At 41.8% G+C, this 26,195-nt stretch overlaps 1 protein-coding gene across 1 annotated transcript; it reads left to right on the forward strand.

The window, feature by feature from the left end:
* The first annotated feature begins 5,495 nt into the window (after positions 1-5,495).
* LOC134290212 (uncharacterized) lies at positions 5,496-10,799 on the forward strand. Its single transcript, XM_062857284.1, has one exon. It carries the CDS (start codon positions 5,496-5,498, stop codon positions 10,797-10,799), a length of 5,304 nt encoding a protein of 1,767 aa, XP_062713268.1.
* Positions 10,800-26,195: the final 15,396 nt, after the last annotated feature.

Below are 26,195 nucleotides of genomic sequence, written 5' to 3' on the forward strand. Positions count from 1 at the left end.
GGTAACGGACGACCAGCAAGCCCCACAACGTCCCAACGCAGCGACCGAGTCACACGAATACGCTCGTACGATGGATTGTGTCACGATTGTCGCCAACGGCTCGTTCCTCATGGTGTTAGTGCGATCGAAGTTGCTTTGTGCAAGAATAACGACCAACTCGTTGGAAACCATCAAGATATTCTCGGCAATAAAATCAGATTGAATGATCAATCAATTTTATTGTTTGAAACTCAAAACGCTGGCTCCGTGAAACTTCGAAACAAACTAAGCCAAAAAAGTCTCACTAGTGAGATACGGAATATAACATCAAACCATCTTAAGCCACCTCACGCCATATTACTCCAGAGCAATCAATCTTCCTAACATGCAATCTTCATAAGAAATCCATCCAATTAGAGCCCTGTGTAGGTTAATAATAAACGGTGAGTAACAACGCAACAACAGTCTCGTCGTTCGTCCACCATTCTTTCGACGGCAGCAAGATACCTAGACCACAGAAAGTAAATATCAGTGCGCATGTTTGCATCCCAATCACGTTTCATAACAAAAAGAAAATATGGCTCCCGTTGAACGGAATGCTTACCGTATACGGTACGGTGAGAGTCGTTCAAAACGTACCATCGCGCAATATCACCACTACTAGCACCAATGATCGGATGTGTGTGGTGCCACGTTTAACGGAAATCGTGAAACGGAACGACGCGCTGCTAGTCGTTGCCGAGAGACATTTGACGGATGATTGAACCGTAAAGTTTTGTGCGAGCGAAAAACGATAAGCTGAATGGTTGGAGTTTCTGCTAGGCGAAACAAGATGGCGTTCGTGTTGTGGAAATAGAGGTGTTTTCTTGTAGAATTTTATCCATTGTAAAATGCATAAATTTTCATTTCTATTAGAATCCCAATTATTAAGTTTGTTAATCACTTCCAACTAATTAGTTGGGCTTCCGGAGGAACCAGACCGACCTAAAGTTTTCACGAATAAAGTGACCGGAACAACTCATACGGGGGTAAACTCAAAGGGGGTTTTCTTGTACGTTTACGCGGAGTGAAATGAAGTACGTCCTACTTGTTCGATTGCACAGATTAAAAGAGACCTTCTTCAGGCTTGTTTATTGACAAGAGTCTTCAGGCAGCAGTGCTGCCAGTTTTCTGCTGGTTATAATTATTGGTGCTATAAAAGCTGAATACACGCTTACGTGTAACTAATCAAAATGTCTATGCAATATACATTAGTTCTTCCTCCTTTAAAGAGATTGAACAATTATTCAACAATTGAACAAATCATTTAAAAATATTCGAATACTAGCTTTAGATCTCCTAATTCTTTTCAAACGCCGGGGTAGGCCAGTAAGCACTACCGATTCCGACTGGGCTTTTCTTTTCTTGTTTCTACGCTCTATTATTATATCACTTGTTCTCTTTTGTTCGATAACACTCTGATCCGGTATTTGCCGGACATCGCCTCCGTCCACGGTTCCTCGATTGGATTCAGCGATAGCCGGCATTGACCGACCAGACTCGACCTCTCGCATCGACCGTGTTGACAGCTCTGGTTCTCGTACATCGTCAACGATCCGAATTCGAGTGGGATGAGCGGTTGTTCTCGTCTTGGTATCTACCAGGATCTGTAATAAGTTTTCAGAAATCCGCATTGAGAAACACATAATTACCCATTGTTCATGTAGATGTGGAATACTTTGCTTGTTCCACAGCTTAATTGTAATGTCGTCAGTATAGTATTGATTTGCTTTCAAAAACAGTAGTAACATTAAAAATAGTAGTACATATCAGCATCAGCTGATAATGTTTGGTTTGGTTAACCATGTTAGTAACCATCAATACTAAACAAACAAATACAATTTCAGAAGGAAATTTAACCTTCAACGTCAAAATTTTCAAAGTTATCTGATCTCTCACATACAACTCTACCATTCCTGGTTTGTAGAAAAAGGTCATAGGTTGTAGCTTCACCTGGCCAGTATCAGCAGGATTGAGATGATTGTTAGCTTCATTAAAGCCTTGTCTTTGATGAGTTATGAAAATTGATAATGTGTTAAAAGAGAGATCATTGTCCGACAATTTGTCTGGCAATCTTGCGCAAACAGCAAGGTTTGATGAAATTTTCCTCATACTATTTTCCTTCACCCATTTAGAGAAACTCTTCACCAACAATAAGAAGGCATTGTACTTGAAACAAAAATCAATTGTATATTTCTCATCAAATGGTGTCGTGACAGGATTGCATTTTGTAACGATATTTAGCTTTGGAAGTATTGCCAAACTTGCACAAAGGCCACAAGCAACAACAAACTTTTTAAAAACAGTGTGCCAATCATGGTGTAAATAGTTTAAAAGCTGTTGTGACAATGTATAACGCCTTGTCTGCTTTGCTATATCCAGTAAAATTACCGGTAAGTTGTTTTCAATCATCAAGCTTTTCTGCAGTTCTCGATCATATTTCGTAGGCAATGACACTTTCAATGATGTACTAAATTAAATCGCAGTATAAATGCCACGTGCAGTCGCAGTAGTCAACACATCACCCGGCCATGTGGCGACCTTTTTTCAAGAATTATCAAAGAGCGCTATGATTGAAAATTTAAAAACAGGTTTGTTTTTCTAGGCGACTATCTCGCGCGTATCTTTTACTGGGGGTAAAAGTAGTCGCTTTAGTAGATTTTATTTTGATTCTTATAATAATGCCTATTCACTCAAAACAAAGAAAAAGAAACTCTTAGTATAGAACAAAAACAGGTTATTGTTCACTGTAACAAATGAATTAAATGAATAGTTTTTTTTTCACAATGGTTATTTTGCCCCGTTTTCCCACCAACTGACGCTGCCAAGGCAAATGGCGATTCGTGCCGCTGAGACAATTTTCACTTTTTGTTCGCAATATCTTCCACTAGCGATGATTTTACCGCACTTTTACGGTTTTACCTTGCCTTTTTACCCACCGCACTTGCTTCTCCGACCAAACGGCTAACCTCGCTCGGTGACTGCTTGTTGGCACTTTGGTGGTGAAAATGTACTAAGTGCGAAAAATTGGCGTTCCTCCTCGTCCACTTTTGCACTATTGCGCCGAAAACACTTCCCGGAACCGTTTTCCTCGTCGCCACTATTAAGTTTGTTAATCACTTCCAACTAATTAGTTGGGCTTCCGGAGGAACCAGACCGACCTAAAGTTTTCACGAATAAAGTGACCGGAACAACTCATACGGGGGTAAACTCAAAGGGGGTTTTCTTGTACGTTTACGCGGAGTGAAATGAAGTACGTCCTACTTGTTCGATTGCACAGATTAAAAGAGACCTTCTTCAGGCTTGTTTATTGACAAGAGTCTTCAGGCAGCAGTGCTGCCAGTTTTCTGCTGGTTATAATTATTGGTGCTATAAAAGCTGAATACACGCTTACGTGTAACTAATCAAAATGTCTATGCAATATACATTACCAATATGGCCGTCACAATGGCTGACTTTGGTACCCACTCACGATTTTGAGCGCACAAATGGCTTTGTGAACAAAACCAGCGCACCTGATATTCTTATTGTAAGCTTATTACAATTGAGCAAGAACAAAATAAAACAATACACTGTTGTTTGAGGCTTGCTTCTTCATATTTGTGCGCCTGAAATTCTAATTCACTGTTGAAGCGGGATTGCAATACGTTTGTCCTTAAAAAGATCACAAATACAAATTAGTGGTTGGATACTTATATTAAATAAATTGATAGTAATCTAATAGCAGGGAATTTGTTTAAAAAATATGCATTAGAATAAACAAATAAATTATATGTTTCAAAAAGGCAAAGCTGTTCTTCATTTCAACAAAGATTTTTCATTTGGGAATATAAACTGATTAGTACCTTTTAATTCCATCCTCTTATGCTTATCCTATAACGGATAAGCGTAATTCAACCACCACATGTTTTCCACATTGTCATTTATCTGATCAGGATAACTGACACTGAGATAGACTGCAAATTGTAGCTGAAATCTACGTATCTGTTATCGAGCATTTTAGGGTAGATTTGAAACATATAAATCTAACAATACTCAATCAAAAAAAAATAACAAAGTATCGCCAATCTGTTTATGTGGAGTTTTGGTTCTCTTATTAAGCACGTGGCTCCTATTTTCATCCTACTCCTGTTTTGTTCCTCTTTTTTTGCATTATTTTTTTTAGAAGTGAGCACACATGAAAATAAAAAGAACGGAATCAATCGGTGGCGTAATCGCTTCTTTTCGACACGCAGAAAAAAACTATGGTTAAATCAATAATATTTGAGGTAAATTCAAATAAATTGTCAATTTGTTCAGGCCACAAAAATAAAACTGTTTGGAGCAAATCGAACGCTGAAGCAAATGCAATTCATGTGTGAAACAAACATGCATCTTTTGACAGATTATGTTAGAATTAAATGCAAATATTTTTGTTTTTTTTTGTGGCAGGTCGGCCCTACGGAAATGTTTGTTTCCCATTGTTGGAGCCACCCTAAAGATAAGTGCATAATTTCTCTCAATATCTCCTGTTCTAGAATAAGTAACAATATCGATCTCGTTCATTCGCCCGATAAATTTATAATCATTCTTCCTTGTCACTAGCACTCGGCTAGTGAGAGAAAAACGATCCCGATTTACATTCGGATAGGCCTTTTCGATCCTCTTTATACTGAATTTCCCTATAGTTAAATAAGCAAACCAGTATCGAATCGAATCAGTCAAGAATAAACCGCAGAACAGAACACATCTCTGTAACGTATTTCGTTCGCCCGCAATAAACTTCGTTCCGCAGTAGTCCGTCCCAAGCAAAACGTGTCGTGTCGGTTTGAGTGCAGTGAAAGAACGATCCCAAACACTCCGTCGGTCTCCCAAACTCCGCCGCGGTTACATTTTTGGTCCTGGTCGAGCCGGATCAACCGTTTAGTGACCCGCGAAAACGGTAATCGATTCGGACAAATCGATTCGCGGTTCGGTGTTCTATCGAGGAGTGAACATTCGCGGCACGTCACGTGACGTCGTTTAGTGACTACCAGTGACTATTTCTGCAAGTGAAATTGCGAAGATTGCCTGCCCTAGAGCAGCATAATTACAATGCGCGAAAGATCGATCGTTAATTAACATCGATCTCGTTAGTGTCGTTCGAGGAAAAGCTGTGATTCCTGAGGTGCTGCAATCCAACGTGCTTCCAGCGTGGTCCCCATTGTGCGAGCAAACCACGCCGGCTTGGCTTGGGTCTGCATTGTGCTGCACCGGACAATAGGACGTCGGTCAACGGCGTCAGATCGCCACGCTACTGTGAGTAGAAGGGTTCTTTGGTTGACGAATTGATATTTTATTTGCGAGAAAACTGATAGTGGCTATTGCTTCGTTGCTTTCATCCCGGGTGAGCGTTTTGGTTGGTAGCTAGGTGCTCTGGCTTTCAAATTGGTCGATGGTTTCGTTTTGAGCATAGGTGAGGAGTTGAGCGATTGATTTCGATCGTCCAGGTGTGGAAAATGTCGCCGAGCTTGAGGACACTTTCCCGCCAAGAGCGGTTCTACTTGGACACCATGACCAATTTGAAGCATTTTGTGGAGAATTTTACGGCTGAGCGCGATAGAGGACAGCTCGAAGGATGGAAGCAACGAGCGGAGGCTTTGTACAGTGACTTTCAGGCCAATCGATTAAAAATTGAGCTGTACGGCGATGAAAGCGATAGGCTCGAAACGGATGAAGAAGGCATGAGAGTTTCGGAAGAAGCCAATCGCGTCATTCGACAGGGGTTCGAAAACGATTTTGTACGGGTCCACAGTTTTCTCACTAGAGAACTTCGCAAATTTTCCGCAGGAACGCAAGCAATTGTCCCCTCTACCTCCAGAGGCAGTGTAAATGTTACCGAAAACGCCTTCTCTCGTATCAAGCTCCCAGAAGTTAAACTCCCAACATTCTCTGGGTGCGTTTCGGAATGGATTACGTTCCGAGATACTTTCAAATCTCTCATAGACTCGAACCCCCAGCTATCGTCTATCGATAAGCTATCGTATCTTGTTGCTTCCCTTTCCAAAGACGCTAAAAGGGTTATCGAATCCGTCGAGCACACTGCTGCCAATTATTCTGTCGCTTGGACCTTGTTGGAAAGGCGATTCGACAACAAGAAGTTAGTCGTGAAAACCTACATTGATTCCCTATTCGCGATCGAGCCTATGAAGAGAGAGTGCTACGAGTCTCTTATGCACCTGGTTGATGATTTCGAGCGAAACCTGTGCATGATTGACAAGATGGGCATTCCAACGAAAGGATGGAGTGTGTTGCTGGCACACATGGTCTGTAGCCGACTGGATCCGTCCACACTTAAGCAGTGGGAAGCTCATCACCGATCAACAGAGGTTCCCAAATACGAAGATCTAATCCAGTTTCTTCGTACTCATCTTACGGTGCTGCAATCGCTGCCACCGTCGAAGTCTCGCTCGTTCGAACCCGCTAAACCGGAATCGTTCCGGTCACAGAAATCCAAAATAAATACAGTCCACACCGTTACTACAGTTAGTCCGTCAGCTGGTGCGTGCCCGTTCTGTTCGAAACCGTCCCACTCTCCCTTCAAGTGCGAGGTGTTCCAGAAGTTGTCAGTCGCCCAACGTTTCGAGCAGGTCAAGAAGAAAAACCTCTGCATCAACTGTTTCTCCTCCTCCCACCTACTTAGAAATTGCTCTTCCAGTGCATGCAGAGTATGTAGCCAGAAGCACCACACCATGCTCCACCAACAATCGCAAGATCGTTCGTCCACCCCGACAAAACCACCCACTTCCGCTGTCAGTTCGCAATCGTCGTCGTCACCCTTGGGCAACCAAACATGCCCATCGAACCAACCCTCACACTCTCGAACTCCGCCGTCAGCGGAAGCACAATCGCCGTCAGCCAACGCCTCTACTCTCGTCTCCACCACTCTCGTCGGAAGTTCCCGTACTGTTCCTGCCACTGTGTTGCTGCAGACTGCTGTCATCAAGATCTTCGACAATCACGGACACCATCACTGGGCCCGAGCGCTCTTGGACTCCGCTTCTCAACTCAGCCTGGTTACTGAAAATCTCGTCCAGAAACTTCAGTTACCTCGCCACTCCGATCGCCAAGAAATCGGAGGTGTGGGTAATTCTATCGTCGTTTCATACCACGCTGTCCTCGTTCGGATGGGTTCTCGCTGCTCGGATTTCGTCGCTGATGCTCGGTGTCACGTCTTGAAGAAGATAACCAGAGAGCTGCCGGTCAGATGCATCGACACTTCGCCATGGAACATCCCCTCGAATCTCACCTTAGCTGACCCTCAGTTCCATGAACCCGGACCCATCGATCTCCTCATAGGAATGGAGATGTACTACGACCTGCTGCTTGAAGGTTTCATCAAACTGGGACCTGAAAGGCCGATCCTGCAGAACACCGTCTTTGGTTGGGTAGCATCCGGGAAGGTCGGTTCCAACCAAGCATCCGAAGGTACTCCGAAGCTCGCTCATGTCACCAGTGCAGAATCTCTCAACGAACAGCTTTCTCGGTTTTGGGAAATCGAATCCTGCTGGACCAACAGCACTCATTCGGTGGAGGAATCCAAGTGTGAAGAGCACTTCGCCGCCACTGTCTTTCGCGACCAATCGGGTCGCTTTGTAGTCACCCTTCCCAAGCGCCCACTGGTTCTCAACCAGTTAGGAAACTCGAAAGAGATTGCTGCTCGAAGATTCCTAGCTCTCGAACGTCGGCTGCTAGTCAATCCCAAGTTGATGTCCTCGTACTCCTTCATCGATGAATACCACCAGCTTAACCACATGCGGGAAGTGTGCGACGATGCAGCTTTGGCGAACTGTACGTCGTACTATCTACCGCACCACGGCGTTGAAAAGGCTGACAGTACCACCACGAAATTGCGGGTAGTATTCGATGCTTCCTGCCCCACAGATAGCGGAATCTCCTTGAACCAAGCGCTGATGGTTGGCCCAGTCATCCAAGACGACCTGCTGGCAATCATTTTGCGCTTTCGGATGCACCGATTTGTCATTATTGCGGACATCGAAAAAATGTTCCGCCAAATCCGTATAAACCCTGCGGACTACCCTTTGCAGCGAATCCTGTGGCGTGATTCTCCCTCGCAACCTCTACGCACCTTCGAACTCACGACAGTGACGTATGGCACCGCATCCGCCCCCTATTTGGCAACGAAGTGCCTTCAGCAGTTGTCCAAGGATGGTTCAGACGAATTTCCTCTTGCCTCGCTTATCCTAGAGAAGGATTTCTACATGGACGACATGCTGACCGGTGTTGACGACGAGGACGAAGCACTTCGCGATGAACGAACTACACTTTCGCTGGAATCTCCTTCTGCTCCGATCAAAACGCTAGGGTTACAATGGCAGCCAATGGATGACGAATTCCGTTATTCCGTACCCAAGTGGTCTGAGGATGGACCAATATCTCGACGAATCGTTTTATCGGACACGGCGCGACTCTACGACCCTCTTGGATTGATCGGGCCGGTCGTAGTACTCGCCAAACTCTTCGTTCAAACACTCTGGCGCTCCTCCAAGAACTGGGACGACCCGCTAGGCGAATCCGAGCAACAGCATTGGTTGGAGTTTCGTAACAGTCTAGACGGATTAGCTACAATCAGCATTCCAAGATGGGCGGCGCCTGCCTCCGTTCTCGTATCGATTGAAGTGCACGGGTTCTGCGACGCCTCTGAGAAGGCATACGGAGCCTGCCTCTATTTGAGAACCGTTTCGACTGACGGATCGATCGCCGTTCGCCTGCTAGCCGCCAAATCCAAGGTGGCACCCCTCGGCGACTCGAAGAAGCAGAAGCGTATCTGTTTGCCTAGGTTGGAACTCTCGTCGGCACTTCTGCTAAGTCACCTCTATCACAAGGTCCAAAGCAGTACAGCGCTGAACGCCAAATCGATTTTTTGGACAGACTCGATGATCACCTTGCACTGGCTGCGTTCGACACCTTCGCGGTGGAAAACTTTCATTGCAAATCGAGTGTCTGAAGTGCAGCATCTCACCACCAGCGGCATTTGGGCGCATGTTCCTGGCATCGAAAATCCTGCGGATATAATTTCCCGCGGCATGTATCCTGCACAGCTGCAAGAAACCACATCGTGGTGGAATGGCCCGCCATGGTTAAGCCAACCGTCAAGGTTCTGGCCGCCCTTAACTCCGCAACCCTCCGTCGACATACCGTCTGAACTCCTAGAAGAAAGAGCAGTATCGCTTCCGGTGCAGGTGCACCCTCCAAACGAAATCTTCTCCATCCGGTCGTCATTTCCAGCGCTCGTTCGTATCGTAGCTCTTCTTCGTCGCTTCTACCATAACAGCAAGCCTTGCAATCGCTCTAACCGGCGGACCGGGTTCCTCCAGACGTCGGAGCTCGCGGAAGCCACCGACAACCTAGTTCGACTAGCGCAACACGAAACCTTTGCCAAGGACCTCGCAGCTGTAGCCAAACACGGTCAGGTTGATTCAAACTCTGATCTACGTACTCTCACCCCAATTCTCGTCGACGGCATCCTCCGACTTCGTGGCCGACTCAGGAATGCGGCCATCTCCGAATGCCGAAAGCATCCCATTATCCTTCCCGCACGACATCCTCTAACAACGTCTATCGTATCGTACTACCACCTCAAGAATCTACACGCCGGACCTCAGCTACTTGCGTCATGCGTCCGGGAGAAGTTTTGGCCACTTCGCCTGCGAGATCTAGCCAGAAGTGTAGTCCACTCCTGCGTAAGTTGCTTTCGCTGCCGCCCTCGCAATCTCGAGCAGCTCATGGGAGATTTGCCGCCAGAGAGAGTTACTCCGACATTGCCCTTCATCAATACCGGGGTAGACCTTTGTGGACCGTTCCAGTACCGTAAAATCAGGAAGGCATCTCCCATAAAGTGTTTCGTAGCCATCTTCGTGTGCCTTGTAACCAAGGCAGTTCATGTAGAGCTAGTCTACGACCTCTCCACTGCGGCGTTCATAGCAGCGTTGCATCGGTTTATTGCTCGAAGAGCAAAGCCGAGCCTCATAGAGTGCGACAATGCCACAAACTTCAGAGGAACAGCGCGGGAGTTGAAGGAACTGGCCAAGCAGTTTCGCTCTCAGCAACACCAAGGTGAAGTAGTCAACCGCTGCGCAGATGAAGGCATCATCTTCAAGTTCATTCCGCCACGCAGCCCAAACTTTGGCGGGTTGTGGGAGGCGGCTGTGAAGTCCTTCAAACAGCACTTTCGTCGGACCGTCGGGAACTCCGTCCTCTCTCAGGACGAATTCGTCACTCTGCTGACCCGCATCGAAGCGTGTCTAAATTCGCGGCCTTTGACGCCGCTATCGACCGATCCGAACGACTTGGAAGTGCTAACACCAGGCCACTTCCTCGTTCACCGTCCGCTTACTTGCTTCCCCGAACCCGACCTCTCTGAGGTACCCCGAACTCGACTAGATCGCTACCAAGAGAACCAAGAGCTCCTCCGGCGAATCTGGAAGCGGTGGTCAACCGACTACCTCTCTGGCCTCCACCCGCGTACTAGGTGGACTCGCGTGCGGGACAACGTCGCTGAAGGAACGATGGTTCTCCTGAAAGAAGATGACCTTCCGCCCCTGAAGTGGAAATACGGAAGGATCTCCAACATTTTTCGTGGGGACGATGGCAACATCCGGGTCGTTGACGTTCGGACAGCTGATGGAGAATATCGGCGTGGAATCGCGAAGATCTGCGTGCTTCCCATTCGTCAACCCACAGCCGAACCAGCTGGTACAGCTGGGACCGACCCTGAAGAATCACCGATCGCAGTACACTAGTGCTGCGCAACGATCGGAGGCCTTAGGGCCTCCGTACCCTGTAAGTATTGTAGTATAGCGAATTTTCAAAAAATTAATGGAATGTTTGTACTCCGGCATGTGCTGCGGCTTCGATGGCTGCTCCGATGGGTAACCATTGAGTACGCCCAACCCGATGACTGCGAGATGAACCACGAAACAACCCAATCGACCCTCGAGTGCGCCGCAACGGAAGAACTCCCGATGACGTCACACCAACCAACAAGATATCGTCCGAAGCGAACAATACCACCACCACCGATGGTCGTTGACCCAGACGACGTGCGAGGTGTTAATCAACATTGAGGTCGCTGACCTGCGGTGTTTAGAAGCAGCGGAACCAAAACAGACCGGCGAGTCTCCCGAGTTGCGACGAGAAAACCCGAAGACGATTGAGGTCAACGATCAGCTCTCTCTCAGCATTCGAATCAGGAAAGTCGGTTGAAAGGTCCGACCTTTCAACAGGGGCCGGCATATGTTGGAGCCACCCTAAAGATAAGTGCATAATTTCTCTCAATATCTCTTGTTCTAGAATAAGTAACAATATCGATCTCGTTCATTCGCCCGATAAATTTATAATCATTCTTCCTTGTCACTAGCACTCGGCTAGTGAGAGAAAAACGATCCCGATTTACATTCGGATAGGCCTTTTCGATCCTCTTTATACTGAATTTTCCTATAGTTAAATAAGCAAACCAGTATCGAATCGAATCAGTCAAGAATAAACCGCAGAACAGAACACATCTCTGTAACGTATTTCGTTCGCCCGCAATAAACTTCGTTCCGCAGTAGTCCGTCCCAAGCAAAACGTGTCGTGTCGGTTTGAGTGCAGTGAAAGAACGATCCCAAACACTCCGTCGGTCTCCCAAACTCCGCCGCGGTTACACCCATTAAACTTATAAAGTCATTTTCTTCGCTGGAAAACCCCACTTCCCGTGTTGTATTTTCAATACCAACATCATGTTTACATCTATTAGATAACATACGCTCCCAAAAACAACGGGATTTCGTGCAGACTTTCGGTGAACCTTGCCTTTTTACAGTAGAAAATCTTGTTTGATGTTGCAACTGGAACTCGTGAGTTTTGTTTATGTTCTCGACCGCGGAACGGGGGGCTCCTCAATGGGTATTGTCGAAATAAATGTGTAATTGAGTTAGTTTTAAAAATAAACATTTTAGTTTTAAACATGTTATCAGTTTACCGAATAAACATGAATGTTTTTGTTTCAAAGGAACGAAATTTGTCTCCGTGCGAATAGGATGAATTTGGGAGCGTGAAATTTCTTATGGCACTCAGACCCTACGAATAAAATAATATTTAAAGTGAGCTATTCGCTCTTTGAAGGAAGCATGACACTAGACAATGAACTAGCCACGCTATGTCCAAAGGGAAGTATTATGAAAATCGAATGTACCTCAAATGTTATTCCATAGGATCGTAGGTTTGGACGTCTAGTTTCAAAATCTGTGCGGTTTAAAATATTTCATCTTGGGTTTTTCGATTTTTTTGATTTTTTACCTATTTTCCCATACAAATGGCGAGAAAAGCCATTTTAAGGTTAATTTCATCCCATATAAAAATGTATGGGAAAAAAACCAAGATGGATTATTTTAAATCACACATATTCTGAATCTAGAGGTCCAAAAATACGGTTCTAGCGAATAAAATTTGAGGTACATTCACTTTTCATAATACTTCTCTTTGGACCTAGCGTGTAGCCTGACAGCTGCGGCAGGAATCGAACCCACGCTCTTCAGCACGCGCTAGCCGCCCGACCACGAAGCCACACATTATTGGTAATCTGTATGGGAATCGGATTTAATCAAGATTTGGAAAATTAAATGATTTTTCTTAATAAATTTGGTAAAAATTAGTAAGATTGGACTAGGGTAATTCATGTATTTTGGACAGGCTGAGGACAACGTTAGAAAAATCGTCCCCTAGCTTCCTTAGAAAGCAATTGGTTATTTTGCAAAGTTACCAATACGCTTAAAATATGATTGTACTTTGCGTTCTTGGTGATAAAAAGCTTAACGAATGCATTTTAAGCTGAGAAAATCACAATTTCCAATCGCCTGTTAGAATTGCATTTGGACACCGAATATATGTTTTGGACACCCTCAGGTATATATAATTTGGACAGGGCAACTACCTCAATGTTTAGCCATGAATACTGCTTTATCATGAAAGTAGCATAAATAAACAAATATTTTCTTGCAAATAATCAAATTTCTTCGCTTAACAGGCATCTATGTTTATAACTATTACAGTTTTTGCTAAAATCGTGGAAATATCGCCAGAACCACAGAATACGCCTCCAAGTATGCAATCGCACAGCATCTTCATGTAGTTCGTCAGATGACCAAAATATATTTACAGTAGAAAACTTGTAATGTATTTTGGACACCATCTATTTTAAGCGTCCTAGATGAATGTTAAGAGATTGGCTGCCTAATGCTTCTTTATTGAACATTTTCCATTGCAAAAAGGCTTTTAAATTTCTTACAATTATTAATTCACCCATTTTGAGGTGAATATTGCATGTGACTATGAAGTGTATGTCGTCTTGCATACCTGTGCATTTGAGGGGTTTTAGTGAAATAATTTACATTTTTGATAATTTTGAAGAAAACTCTTAATTGTTAAGCATATTTTCAACGTAAGTCATCGGAATAGGGTCTATTTGATCCAATAATCGATATTGATAAGTATCTCCTTTTATTAGAGCTCCGGAACAAGGCATTCATCGCCGTGCATGTCCAAATTATATACATGTCCAAATTATATGTTTTAGGAATCAGTTATGAAATTAAGTTGTGACTACAGTCGGGTCATCTTTTAGACGCTGCCACGCACTTTACGCCTACTGGAAAATCCCAGCTGTCTTGCAACCGATCAAGCTGATTTTTAGAATATGATTAGAGTATACTACAAGCTTGTCACATTCCAAAAATGAACTAAATTCGTTGGAAGACAACCTGGAAATAACGATGGGCGAAAGTGGGTGGCAGCGTCTAATAAGAGACCCGACTGTATCTAGATGAACACATTACATAATCGATTATGCATGTTGTTAATCAAGAATCTATGACAAAAGGTCGAAAGACATAAGGTCAAAGAACAAAAGGTCGAATGGACAAAAGGTTGAATGGACAAAAGGTCGAATGGACAAAATGTCGAATGGGACAAAAGGTCGAAGGGGACAAAAGGTCGAATGGACAAAAGGTCGAAAAGGGCAAAAAGGTTAAATAGACTAAAGATAAATTAGAAGGCATGAAAAAGTGATCAGAATTCGACAGAAAAACGACGATTAAAACCAGTGATACCAAAATTATTCAACAACTGCAAAACAATCATTATTGGAAGATAGGAAAGTGACTACTGAAACTTGCAATAGCTTATATGCAGCAATTTATTATCGCATTGCATTTTGAAATAGATGCTCATAGTTGATGGAAAGTAATACATATGGAAAACAATATTCCTTGAAAGAACAGCCTAGGGTTAAAGAAGGATGAATCATAGATCGGAACATTGTCATTAAAAACTCCAACCATTACAGCGATTAAATATAGCCAATCCGTCTATAGATTAGAAAAGAACAAATATCTGGGTATTATAGGGGTGATCCATGAAGTACGTCACGATTATAGGGGAGGCGAATTGCAAAAGTGTAACAAGCAATATTTTTAGTATAGGAACGAGGGAGGGGGATCGAAAACTCTCAATTTTTGGCGTAACACCTGTATGAGCAAAGAAAATGAAATTGTTTACTTATACAGTATGATTATTAGGATCTACCTATCAATCCAAGAGGGGATGATCACTAAGCACAAGTAGTCAATGAATATTTCTGCAGTACAGTTAGAATGGACAGCTATTGAAAAGAAGAAGGCAAAATTTCCGATTGAAAAATAAGTTCCTAAGGAGTCAATAATTATTTCAGTAACAGAAATTCAAAGAACAGCCTATAGGCTAAGGAAAAATTCCTGAACAAAAAATCGAACTAAATTGTCATTAAATAAATACCAAAATAATACAACTTGAAAGAACAGCCTATAAACAAAAAAAGCAAAAAAAATCCTGTAGAAATGTTAGTGGCTGAAATGCATATGATTTCTTTAACAGCACTACAATGTTTCTCTCAATGAGCGGCAACAAAAACTTCTCAATAAATTTTGTCTTATAAGCAAGACATACCAGCTGATAAATTGGTCAACTAGAATTTTTGTTCATTCGACCTTTTATCCCATTCAACCTTTTGTTCCCTTTGACCTTTTGTCCTTCGACCTTCTGTCCCAAAGCTGTTAATCAATACTACTCTTTGGAATGATGGGATTTATTTTTATGGTGTATTGTATATAATTTGGAATACAATTTATTTGATTTATGTGATTGCAATCGTAGTAAATGATTACTACCTACCCATGCTCAAAGCCCCGATATTATCAAAACTCGAAGACATTGTTCATCTCAATATGCACCTTTCTGTTCAACCATTACGGTTCGTCGCTTATATCTTTTCCCAGCGTAGAAGTCTTCAGTTTCAAGAAATATCCATACCTACAATACGGGCTGTGGATAAGTTTTTTTCTCATAATTAGGGGCAAGGAATTCTAAAGAGCTACACTGGAGGATTCCAGGATATCCAGGTTTCGGTATTCCTCCTCTCTTGGCTTAACAGTTCAACTGGAACAAATCCTGCTGCTCAGCTTGTATGAAAGCGCGTGTATGTATGCCCGAGCAGAGGAAAATATCAAAATAATAACAACGGAATCACAAAACCTGTTTTTATGTCTCGGTTTGTTATTATTAACTTATTAAGTCATCACCGTTCCATAACATGTTCTGTCGGGCAATCTTATTTTATTATGATCGTGCTCTTGGTATATTTTCTTTAAATTACATTTCAATAACATGTTTTGTTGTAGCACAATTTCAGTTATTATTGTGTCATTGAGGCTAGTACAAATATTTGATCATTAATATTACAACATTGCTAGCTTTGCAATCAAAACTACACCATTCGAATTTTCGTTGTTCACAGCATTCCGTGAGGAACTGTAAGAGAAAATATTATTTTGTCATCAGTTCCTCTTCTAACTGACATTACGTTACAGTGCCAACTTATCAGCCTTGTTTTATAAGCACTTTGAAAAGTATACCTGTTTTTATCCCAGTTTCAGTTAGGTATGAATACGAAAATAGAGAGTGTAATAGAGTGTTAGCCATTTTATGAAACATTTTGGATCAACTGGTGGAATTCAATGACGAACAACACGTTTTCGACAAAAATGTAAAAAAATAAGTCATCAAGAACTCCATCGATTATTTTTAGACATTTTATTTTTATTGATTTCACTGCATCGAGTCCACTTAGATTAACTAGGATAAATGTCAATCAATGAGGTAATAATGTAAATTAATCTTATAAACAATGAACCATCTAATAAAGGGTTTCAAAACGACGGTAGTTTTTCATCGTAATATGTTTGGAAAATAAACGAGAACTATTGTTTGTCTCTGTTTTCGATAAGAAATCGCTTGCGACAACAATAGTGTCCCAATAATGAATGAAACATTTAACAATAGATCCTATTGTTGCGTATCCCATTGAATGCATATGGGACTTTGGAGGAGTTCCTATCCGCAACAGAAAAAAAGCTAATTTTGTTTTCAGATTGTTATCAATAATGTATTCATATCAAAATTTGTTATTGAAATATTTTCAAAATTCGCTGTTATAAGGTTGTTATTGAAACTAACAGAACATGTCATTAAACAGGTCTTCCAGGAACATTTTTTTGTTATAATATTTCTCGCGCTCAGTATCATACGGGCGTATCTACAATGATCGATTTCTCTTCATCGATTTTCTCTTCGGCTAATAACTTGGCCTGCAAATCAGTTTTGGTTGTTTATATTGCTTTAGATGCTAGTCCTAGTCGTCTATCACCGAAATACACCGAGAGATCATCCGAATATTGGTCGTATTTTCCGGAATAATCCAAACAGAAAATCGACGAAGAGAAATCGATCATTGTAGATACGCCTGTATGATACTAAACGCGAGATTTGTTATTTTGCCGCTTATGACAGACAAGTTTATAACAGGATATGTTATGTAAATAACATGAAAATAACTCTTTCCGCTACTCAGTTATTTTTCCAAAATAACACATTTTATTATGCTGTTGCTATTCCCTTCTGCTCGGGTGAACATTTCCATGTTTGAACCGAAAGCTTCTGATGTTGTAGGCCACGATGATACACTGTAAGTGTTATAGGATTCTGCTCACCTAAAGTACATACTTCATAAGTTACGCTAGAAGAACACATATTACAATTAACCCTGCTTGTGTGTTGGGATCATTTTTTACCCAAACCGTGTTGCATTGAAGTAACTACCTTAATACCTTGTTGGCTACAAAGTAACTTTACTCCAATCCCGAGCGTCATGTAGAGCATCTTCGTCGCCGACTTCAACCTGGTTCCCTGCTGAGTATTTGTTTCGCCCACTGAAGTCTACCGTATTTTATACGTTTCACAATATTTGCATCTACAGGGGATGGCCAAAATGTTTGGGATAGGCAACTTTTTTTTCTCTCACAAAAAATTTCAACAAGCTATAACTTTTCATAGAGCGCATCAAAAAATCTCAAATTTTGACTGTTTATCAACCTATTATGTGTGCATCATTGGTACAAATTTGGGCTCGATTGATTAATATTTCGCAAAGTTAGAACCGTTCGCGTAAAACACTATTTTTCAGACAACTCATTTTTGAGGTGTCATATCTCGGAAACCAGTGAACCAAATTGAATGAAATTTTGAACGTACACTAAAAATATGCAAATGCTTCACAAACTATTAAAACATAGGTACTTTTTAAACGTTGAAGAAAGTTATCATGGATTGACACTTTTTGGATTTTTCTAGGAAAAATGTATTTTTTTTACATCAATGTCAATAAATTTTAGTGTTGATATCCAAAGATTTTCCACTTCTGTTCTCAAGTTATCTTTAATCAGATATATTAGAGCCTATTTAGATTGAAGGAAGAACGCATTTAGTAATTTTTGTGTGGTATTGTAAATTTGACTTATTTTCCTATATATGGGTAAAAATTTCAATCCGGTATAACTTAATTCGCCGTGAGAAAATATTACATTTTATAACGTCGTATTAAGTATCAATAAATTGTTGATAAACGTTAAAAAAATCATTCAATTCGGTTCACTGGTTTCCGAGATATGACAGCTCAAAAATTAGTTTTCTAAATAATAGTGTTTTACCCGATCGGTTCTAACTTCGCGAAAAATTAATCAATCGAGCCCAAATTTGTACCAATGATGCACATATAATAGGTTGACAAACAGTCAAAATTTGGTTTTTTTTGATGCACTCTATGAAAAGTTACAGCATGTTGAACTTTTTTGTGAGAGAAAAAAAGTTGCCTATCCCAAACATTTTGGCCATCCCCTGTATGTACGCTTGGTATAACTCATGATTCATGCATCTGCGCCACACTCCATTTTTCTTTTTCCCAACGAGAATTGTCTGAAGTACTTGTTCAAAACTGCGCTCAAAAACTCCAAAAGCTTTTCGGTCTACCTCCTTTAACGTCCACGTGACCGTAGAGGGCAACCGGAAGAACCAGCGTTTGCGTTTTCAAGTTACGGGACCAAAGCTGGTTATACGCTGCTTGCTTCCATGCTTAAGAAGTTCGATCAGGGTCTTGTTCTTCCAAGCATCCTTGCTGTTGTTCAACTCCTTAAGATCCTTCTTAACTTCATCCAGTGTTGGTCTGCTAACAGCGCTAACAGCTAACTGCTTCATCCATTTTTTGTCTAAAACATTGAACTTCCTAATGTCTGGAAATAATATACAACAATGATTGACGGTAACAACGCTTTTACTTCATTGAAACACTGATTAATAGTGATTTGGCTAGTGAAAAAGTTGGCGCAGGCAATTGGCGCGCAAATTGTGCGCTGGTGTGTGGATTTGAGTTAATCGTCGCAAAGTGCCCAACACACATTATACCTTGGCGCGCAACCTAGAGGTCAAAGAGAAACAAAGAGAAATGCTAAAAATTCTCGAGAAGGTCAATCTCGACAAAAATAGTTGAAAGACATCCCAAAAACTGCAATTTTAATTCAGCACACGCAACACTTTGCAGTTTGACAATGGTGCCAGGGTGCCAGACCACAATTTGGCATAAATGGGAGAAATTTTGAGGATCTGTGAGGAATTCTGAGCAACACCTCGAACACAGATTTGCTCTCGTTAGATCTGTCTTGTTCCAAGGCCTGAAGCACCCCGGAATATTCTCAAAAATTCACCTAAAACCCCTGAAACTATGTGGAAGCCGTTTGAAACCCCCTATGCCCTCTCAAAACTAGACCCCTTATTGCCTACACATCCCGTACAAAAAAAAATAACCCTTCTAGTTAAAAAACCTGTATTTCATATAAAACGCAAATTGTAGGCATTGTCTAAAAACACATACCATTCTCCCCCGTCTTCAGCCCCTACCTCGACCATTCACCCGTTCATCCCTTTGGTCTTCCTGAGACCTCCTTTTCACTCTTCCACTTAACCGGTTGCAGGGCGGCTGTTATGGAAAATTAGAAGGACTCTCGGCTGAATTCTATTAACTACTACTTACTTTCAGTCCTAGAACAGCTATGGCAGATTATGCACGAATACAGATTCCCGGATAAACTGATACGGTTGATCAAGGCGACGATGGATCGAGTGATGTGCGTAGTTCGAGTATCAGGGACACTCTCGAGTCCCTTCGAATCTCGCAGAGGGTTACGGCAAGGTGATGGTCTTTCGTGCTTGCTGTTCAACATTGCTTTGGAGGGTGTAATAAGAAGAGCGGGGATAAACACGAGTGGGACGATTTTCACGAAGTCCGTTCAGCTGCTTGGTTTCGCCGATGATATTGATATTATTGCTCGTAAATTTGAGACAATGGCGGAAACGTACATACATCCGACTAAAGAGTGAAGCCAAGCGAATCGGATTAGTCATTAATGTGTCGAAGACAAAAAACATGATGGCAAAGGGCTCCAGGGAGGAATCACCGCGCCCGCCACCCCGAATTCATATCGACGGTGATGAAATCGAGGCGGTTGAAGAATTCGTGTACTTGGGCTCACTGGTGACCGACGACAACGACACCAGCAGAGAAATTCAGAGACGCATTGTGGCAGGAGATCGTGCCTACTTTGGACTCCGCAGAACTCTACGATCGAATAAAGTTCGCCGTAACACGAAGTTAAGGACAAACGTCATGAAATCCCGCTTCAACATTGCATCGAAACTTCAGACGCACAAATCTCAAGAAGCAAGCTTCAAACAACAATGTATTTCATTATTCTGTTCTTGCTCACTTGTAATTAGCTTAAAATCAAAAGCTCAGGTGCACTGGTTTTGTTTACGAAGAGATTTGTGCCCTCGAAATCGTGAGTAGGTGCCAAAGTCGGCCATTGTGGCGGCCATTTTGGGATTCTAACAAGTCTGTCCTTAACCATCTACAAAACGTTGATTAGACCGGTCGTCCTCTATGGGCACGAAACATGGACCCTACGTGCAGAGGACCAACGCGCCCTTGGAGTTTTCGAACGGAAGGTGTTGCGTACCGGTACCATCTACGGCGGAGTGCAGATGGAAGACGGGACTTGGAGAAGGCGAATGAACCACGAGCTGCATCAGCTGCTGAGAGAACCAACCATCGTCCATACCGCGAAAATCGGGAGGCTACGGTGGGCGGGTCACGTCATCAGGATGTCGGATAGCAACCCGACTAAAATGGTTCTCGAGAGTCATCCGACCGGTACAAGAAGACGTGGAGCGCAGCGAGCTAGGTGGGTCGACCAAGTGGAGGACGATCTGCGGACCCAACGCAGAGTGCGGAACTGGAGACAAACAGCCATGGACCGAGTGGAATGGAGGCGGCTACTATGTACAGCAGAGGCCACCCCGGCCTTAGCCTGACCGGTAAGGTACACTCAGAAATAAAAGTATACACGGAAATACTATTATTTATGCATTTTGTATCCGCATCTCTCTCACTCTCTTTCTGTTTTCATGCTATCTGCCGTTTAGCCTGGGTTGAAGAGAAGTGTTTCGTCAACCCAGGCGAAGCACCAGATAGTATGAAAACAGAAAGAGAGTGAGAGAGATGCGGATACAAAATGCATAAATAATAGTAATTCCGTGTATACTTTTATTTCTGAGTGTAAGTACTCTCAGTCCTGCGCACCCACGGTGGTGCAGAGGGCCGAATTGAAAGATTTCCGTCCTGGGCGATTGCCAGCCATCGCTTTGATCTGAGGCCTGGTTAAATTTCTGTCAACTTGCTCGATTTCGTTGTTGAGGCTGCACCGCCATGAGCCTCTGGGTCTGCCTCTGCTGCGATGTCCTGCTGGGTTCCAGTCTGAAGCTTGTTTGCAGATTTCGTTTCAACCACTGCGTAGAGTGTGACTGACCCACCTCCACTTTCGCTCCCGAATTTCTGTCATTATCGGCTTTTGATGACATCGAAGGAGCTCCGCAAATTATACACCGCAGGCCATTGGCGTAGCTAGGGGGGGTTCCAGGGGTGCCTGGCACCCCCTAGAACAAATTTGGCACCCCCTAGAATTTTTCCTTGACAGGCACCTAAAATTCAAAACTTCAAACGATAATTCAAATATTTATTAATGGCACATTTGAACAAAACCTAAGCACACCTGGAATAACTTATATACCGTCGATGGGGGTGACAATGGGTCTGGGGGGTGAGATTGGGTCAAAACAGAGAAACATAAAATTTGAAATAGGTCAATAACTATCGATAATTTATATTGAAAACTTTATATTATTTCAAAGTAGAGATGTTTTTACACGTCATGGTGCAGAATAAGATGTTTTGCAATAATCGTTTTTTGTTAAATTTGTGGCTAAACTTATATGATGAAACTACTAGTAAATCACTCTGAAAAAATTTCTCCTTCGTAATGTTTAATACAAGTACCTAACCATAAATTTTCTTATAAGTGGTTAGCTGTAGGTATTACCTGTTTGATGTAATAAAAAAAGCGGGCTGTCATTGCTCTTATTATTTAAAAACTTAATATTTTCGACCCCATGTCTAAATATTAAGAATGGGGGTGAGATTGGGTCAAGCAAGTTATCGAGTGCACATAACCTTAACTAAAAATTCAACTTGTTATCCAGTCCCCATTTGACGTTAGAATGGTGCCATGTTTACCGCATTTTCACTAAAGCACGCTTTCTTTCAAAAATATGCCGAGAAGCGTCAAACGAGTGTATTAATACGTTTAGTGCCTAAAATCATTAATAACAATACACCCATGCGTGTGGACAGCTCCTCTAATCATCAGCTAATCTTTAGTGTAGGGGAGACTGAGGAGACTTAAGGGTCCGGCACGGTTGATAACCCAGCTAGAATCTTATAAACTTCGAGATAGTGATCAAGGTCGATGTTGGGACCCCAAAAAGTTCTAACATCAATGACGTCCAAGAATTGTCGGCCATCTACCAGCCATTGGTCGATTTGGTTGCAAACTTCTACGTTTGGGTGTATTGTTGATGGCGGAGACTTTCAGGTGCAGCTTGACCATAACCACGATAGGTACTGACGTTGAAAATGTTGGAGAAATGCCGTCCGTTAAACAGAACGTGTTCGATTTGCAATTCCATCTGCTGAGGTGATCTCCAAGTGCAACGATTGGAGGCGATGAAAACGAAAAGTCATAGGCCGTTCTGTTCGTTTGCTGATGAGACCATTAAACGTCGCGTGTTGGTCTAAATGACTCCTTCTGGTTTAGGTGGGTACCTGAGCGTCTAGGTTTCCTTTGAGTACCTTGACCTCGTGGCTTTAGCAGCGGTCATACTTACGTTCTAACTGCGTGTGGAATGCTTCTTTGTCTTCATCAGTGCTTCCGGGTTGAGGGCTGTGCATGCTTTTATGTTAATGTTGAAGAATCGGCCTTTGAAAAGCTGGTTTCAGCTCATGTGATTGCCTTAGCTCTCTGGTACGTTCACTGTTCTAGGATTTCCAACCATTGATCTTCTAGTGCATCGAGGAGCTTGCGGGTGCTTCCGATGAAGTTAAACCTCTGCAGTTTCAATCGCAAGTCCCTTTGTTGTAATCGCCATTGCTAATGATTCTTGTTGTATCTCCACAGCTTGTGGCTTTACGGCTGGCTTATTTTCGAAATTTACAATATTTATGCGGCACGTGCTGTGCATTTTTGCGGAGTATTTACAAACCTCCCTATGGGAAAGTAGTTCCATATATTATAGGTAGTGTTTTGCATATTCAAATATGAAACGGATATTTTTAAACACATGTGAATAATTATCGACCCAATCTGTTTTGAACTCACAAAGCTTAATGCCGATGGTTTGTTATCTTGCTTTTTATAGTCATTCTGATTTAACTTCTTACTTTATGAATTGATTGGTTTAATTCGATCCATTCGTGCTGAGTCAGACTAAAATTAGAACTCTGCTCTCATAAGCTCATAAACATAAACCACGGCTCTCAGCTGTATTCGCTTTCTTCGCCAAATTTAACCCCCAATCGGCAAGGTAATAAAAATCGTATCAAGATCATCATTCAAATGAGCTCCAAAATGCGCTGCTCAAACAAACGAAATATAACGTGGAACAATCCTAGAGCTCGAATAAAAATCATACACATATGTAGGGGAGACTGAGGAGACTTGATCCCTGGGGAGACTTGTTCCCCCCATATTTGCTCGGAATCAAAAACATTTTTCTTCTAGCATATTTTTTCCAAAACTACTCCTGGACAAACGACTATGTTTTGGCTACAAGTGATTTCGATTGTACATTGCATTATTTTTTAACGGCTGATGGTTTGTTTTCAGTCCTTCAGAAATCTTTTAGGCCATTCCGAAAAATCTCAATAACTTTGTGAAAATTGAACCAAATCGTGTCAAAATTTCACAGCACATGGTTTAAATAAAATACTTTCAAACTTATTTATCCAAAAAAGGCTGTTGTTAACATATTTTAATTAATTCAGTTTAGTATACACAACAGTGACATGGGGAGACTTGATCCCTCGAGGATTACACACACATTATACATGTGAAAAATAAAATTCTAATCGGAAGCCTCTATTTACTTGGAATTCTAGTCTTTTCAACGATAAAATGTGTCAGATAATTATAACTTGAGTACAAACCAAGAAAAGGGGGATCAAGTCTCCCCATTTTGAAAATACGGCATATCCATAAAAATTTAAGGAAATCTTACAATTTCAAACACTCCATATTCATCGAAACTACAAGAAAACTCGAAAAGAAAATGAATAGGAAGACTCTGGAATTATTTTCCCTTTAAATAAACCATGTGCTCAAAGGGGGATCAAGTGTCACCCATTTTTGAAAAATACATCATAAGACATGCCTCCACAAAAACACAGTTTTGAAAACTTTAACAATAATTTAAAGGCCTTCGGTTGTGTATAAACTAGCAATAGATGTTTACCTGCCATTTTGTACGGAAATCGGATCTAGTTTTGTGTTTTTTCTTAAAGCTTAAGGTACATTAAGAAAAAGGGATCAAGTCTCCCCAGTCTCCCCTACTGCAATATCGGAAGCTCACAAAATAGACTTAACATAATATTTGAAAGACCCACTATCTTGAAATGGAGTGATTTGCTTTAGCAATATAGAGGCCAATGATCATGTACATAAGAGTTTATAACGGAGGGTTTGGTTAGACATTTCTTACGCAGTATACAAAAACTAGCATGTTTTTTTTTACAATCAATCTTTCATTCTTTCTTCGCCCCTCCCTCATTGTGATTTCTCCTCCTCTCATGGAGGTTGAAACTCTTAATGAGGATGATTATGATGGCTTAAAATGATGATACAGTATACAAACGTTATTTTATCAAATTTCGACCATTTTTTCCGTTGTATTAGCCCTTTTAGGTGGATTAATCATCTTTTAAAATTACCTAAGCTTTTATTTGTCATGATAACATAGTGTTTTAAGTAGGTTTACTATATATGATCAATAAATTTAATTTATATTCTTAGATAGGTGATTTCGAATACTTTGACCCATTCTCACCCCCTCTAAGGGGTGAGATTGGGTCAATTCTCAATCATTTGTAGTTTACTAAGCAATTCATATAACGTGATACTTTCTTGCTAAACTATCATTACCACATAGGAGAGTATACATACCAAATAAAAAGTTACTCCGACTTCAATTGCATTTGTTATTTAACAAACTATCTTTGAGTATCGTTTTTTGACCCATTCTCACCCCCAACGACGGTACCTGTTGTACATTTTGGCGTTTTGGACATCGGTAAGTACAATGAACAGGCTTCTCCAAGGATTCCCCCAAAAATACCTCTATCTATTTATACATACAGTGAGTTCTCTAGGCCTCCTTTATGGATTCCGCCCGATATTTCTTCAATAAACTTCCCTTAGGATTCTGCTTCCTGATGGGATTGTACATACAAGAAATTTCTGCGGATATTGATCCAGCAACTTCTCCGGTGATTCATCCAGGATTTCCTTCAGAGATTTTATTCAGAGATTCTTCCAGAAATTTCTCATGGAGGTTATATTGGTCTTATTCCGGGAATTGTGGCTAGTATTTCTCAAGCAACCCCTGCTGAGATTCTTCCAGCAATTCCTCTTAGAACTTCCCCAAAAAGTCTCACTCTGGTACCTTCAGGAATTCTACTAAAGATGTTCTTCTTAAAATTCTTTCGAAAAATCTCCCTGGGATTTATTCAAAAATTCTTTCGGTGACTCTTCCAGAGATTTCTTCAAGGGTTTATCCTCTAGAAATTTCACAGGGGATTTCTCCAAGAACTTCTATTGGCCTTCCTTCATGAATTCTTGCTGGAATTCTTCAAGCAATTCCCTTCAGAACTCCTTCAGAAATACTTCTAGGCATTTCTCTTGGCATTCCTCCTGTGATTCCTTCAGAAATTCCTCCTGCGATTCCATTAAGGATTCCTCCAGTATATTTCTACCGATTATTTCAAGAAGAACTGTAAGTATTCCTCCAGGCATTTGTTAGAGGAACTTCTCATAGCATACCCTTACATTCCTGATTCAAGGATTTTTAAAATTATTCTATTATACCTCCCGGAATTCTAAGAATTCCTCCAAATATTCTAGCTGGGATTCCTCGAGCAATTGATGGGGTTCTTCCAGCTATTCCTCCTCCAGAGATTCTAGCTGTGGTACTTCAGAAATTATGCTACGGATTCTTCCAGAGCTTTCTCCTGGCCTTTTTGCTGGGATCTCACCAGGTAATCTTCTTGGAATTCTTGCAGAAATTCTTTTGGTTGT

The sequence above is a fragment of the Aedes albopictus genome, chromosome 3 (assembly GCF_035046485.1).
Source record: "Aedes albopictus strain Foshan chromosome 3, AalbF5, whole genome shotgun sequence".
Classification (NCBI taxonomy): Eukaryota; Metazoa; Arthropoda; class Insecta; order Diptera; family Culicidae; genus Aedes; species Aedes albopictus.

Coding starts and splice junctions, on each gene's coding strand:
- LOC134290212 (XM_062857284.1), top strand. CDS start 5,496: ATGTCGCCGAGCTTGAGGACACTTTCCCGCCAAGAGCGGTTCTACTTG.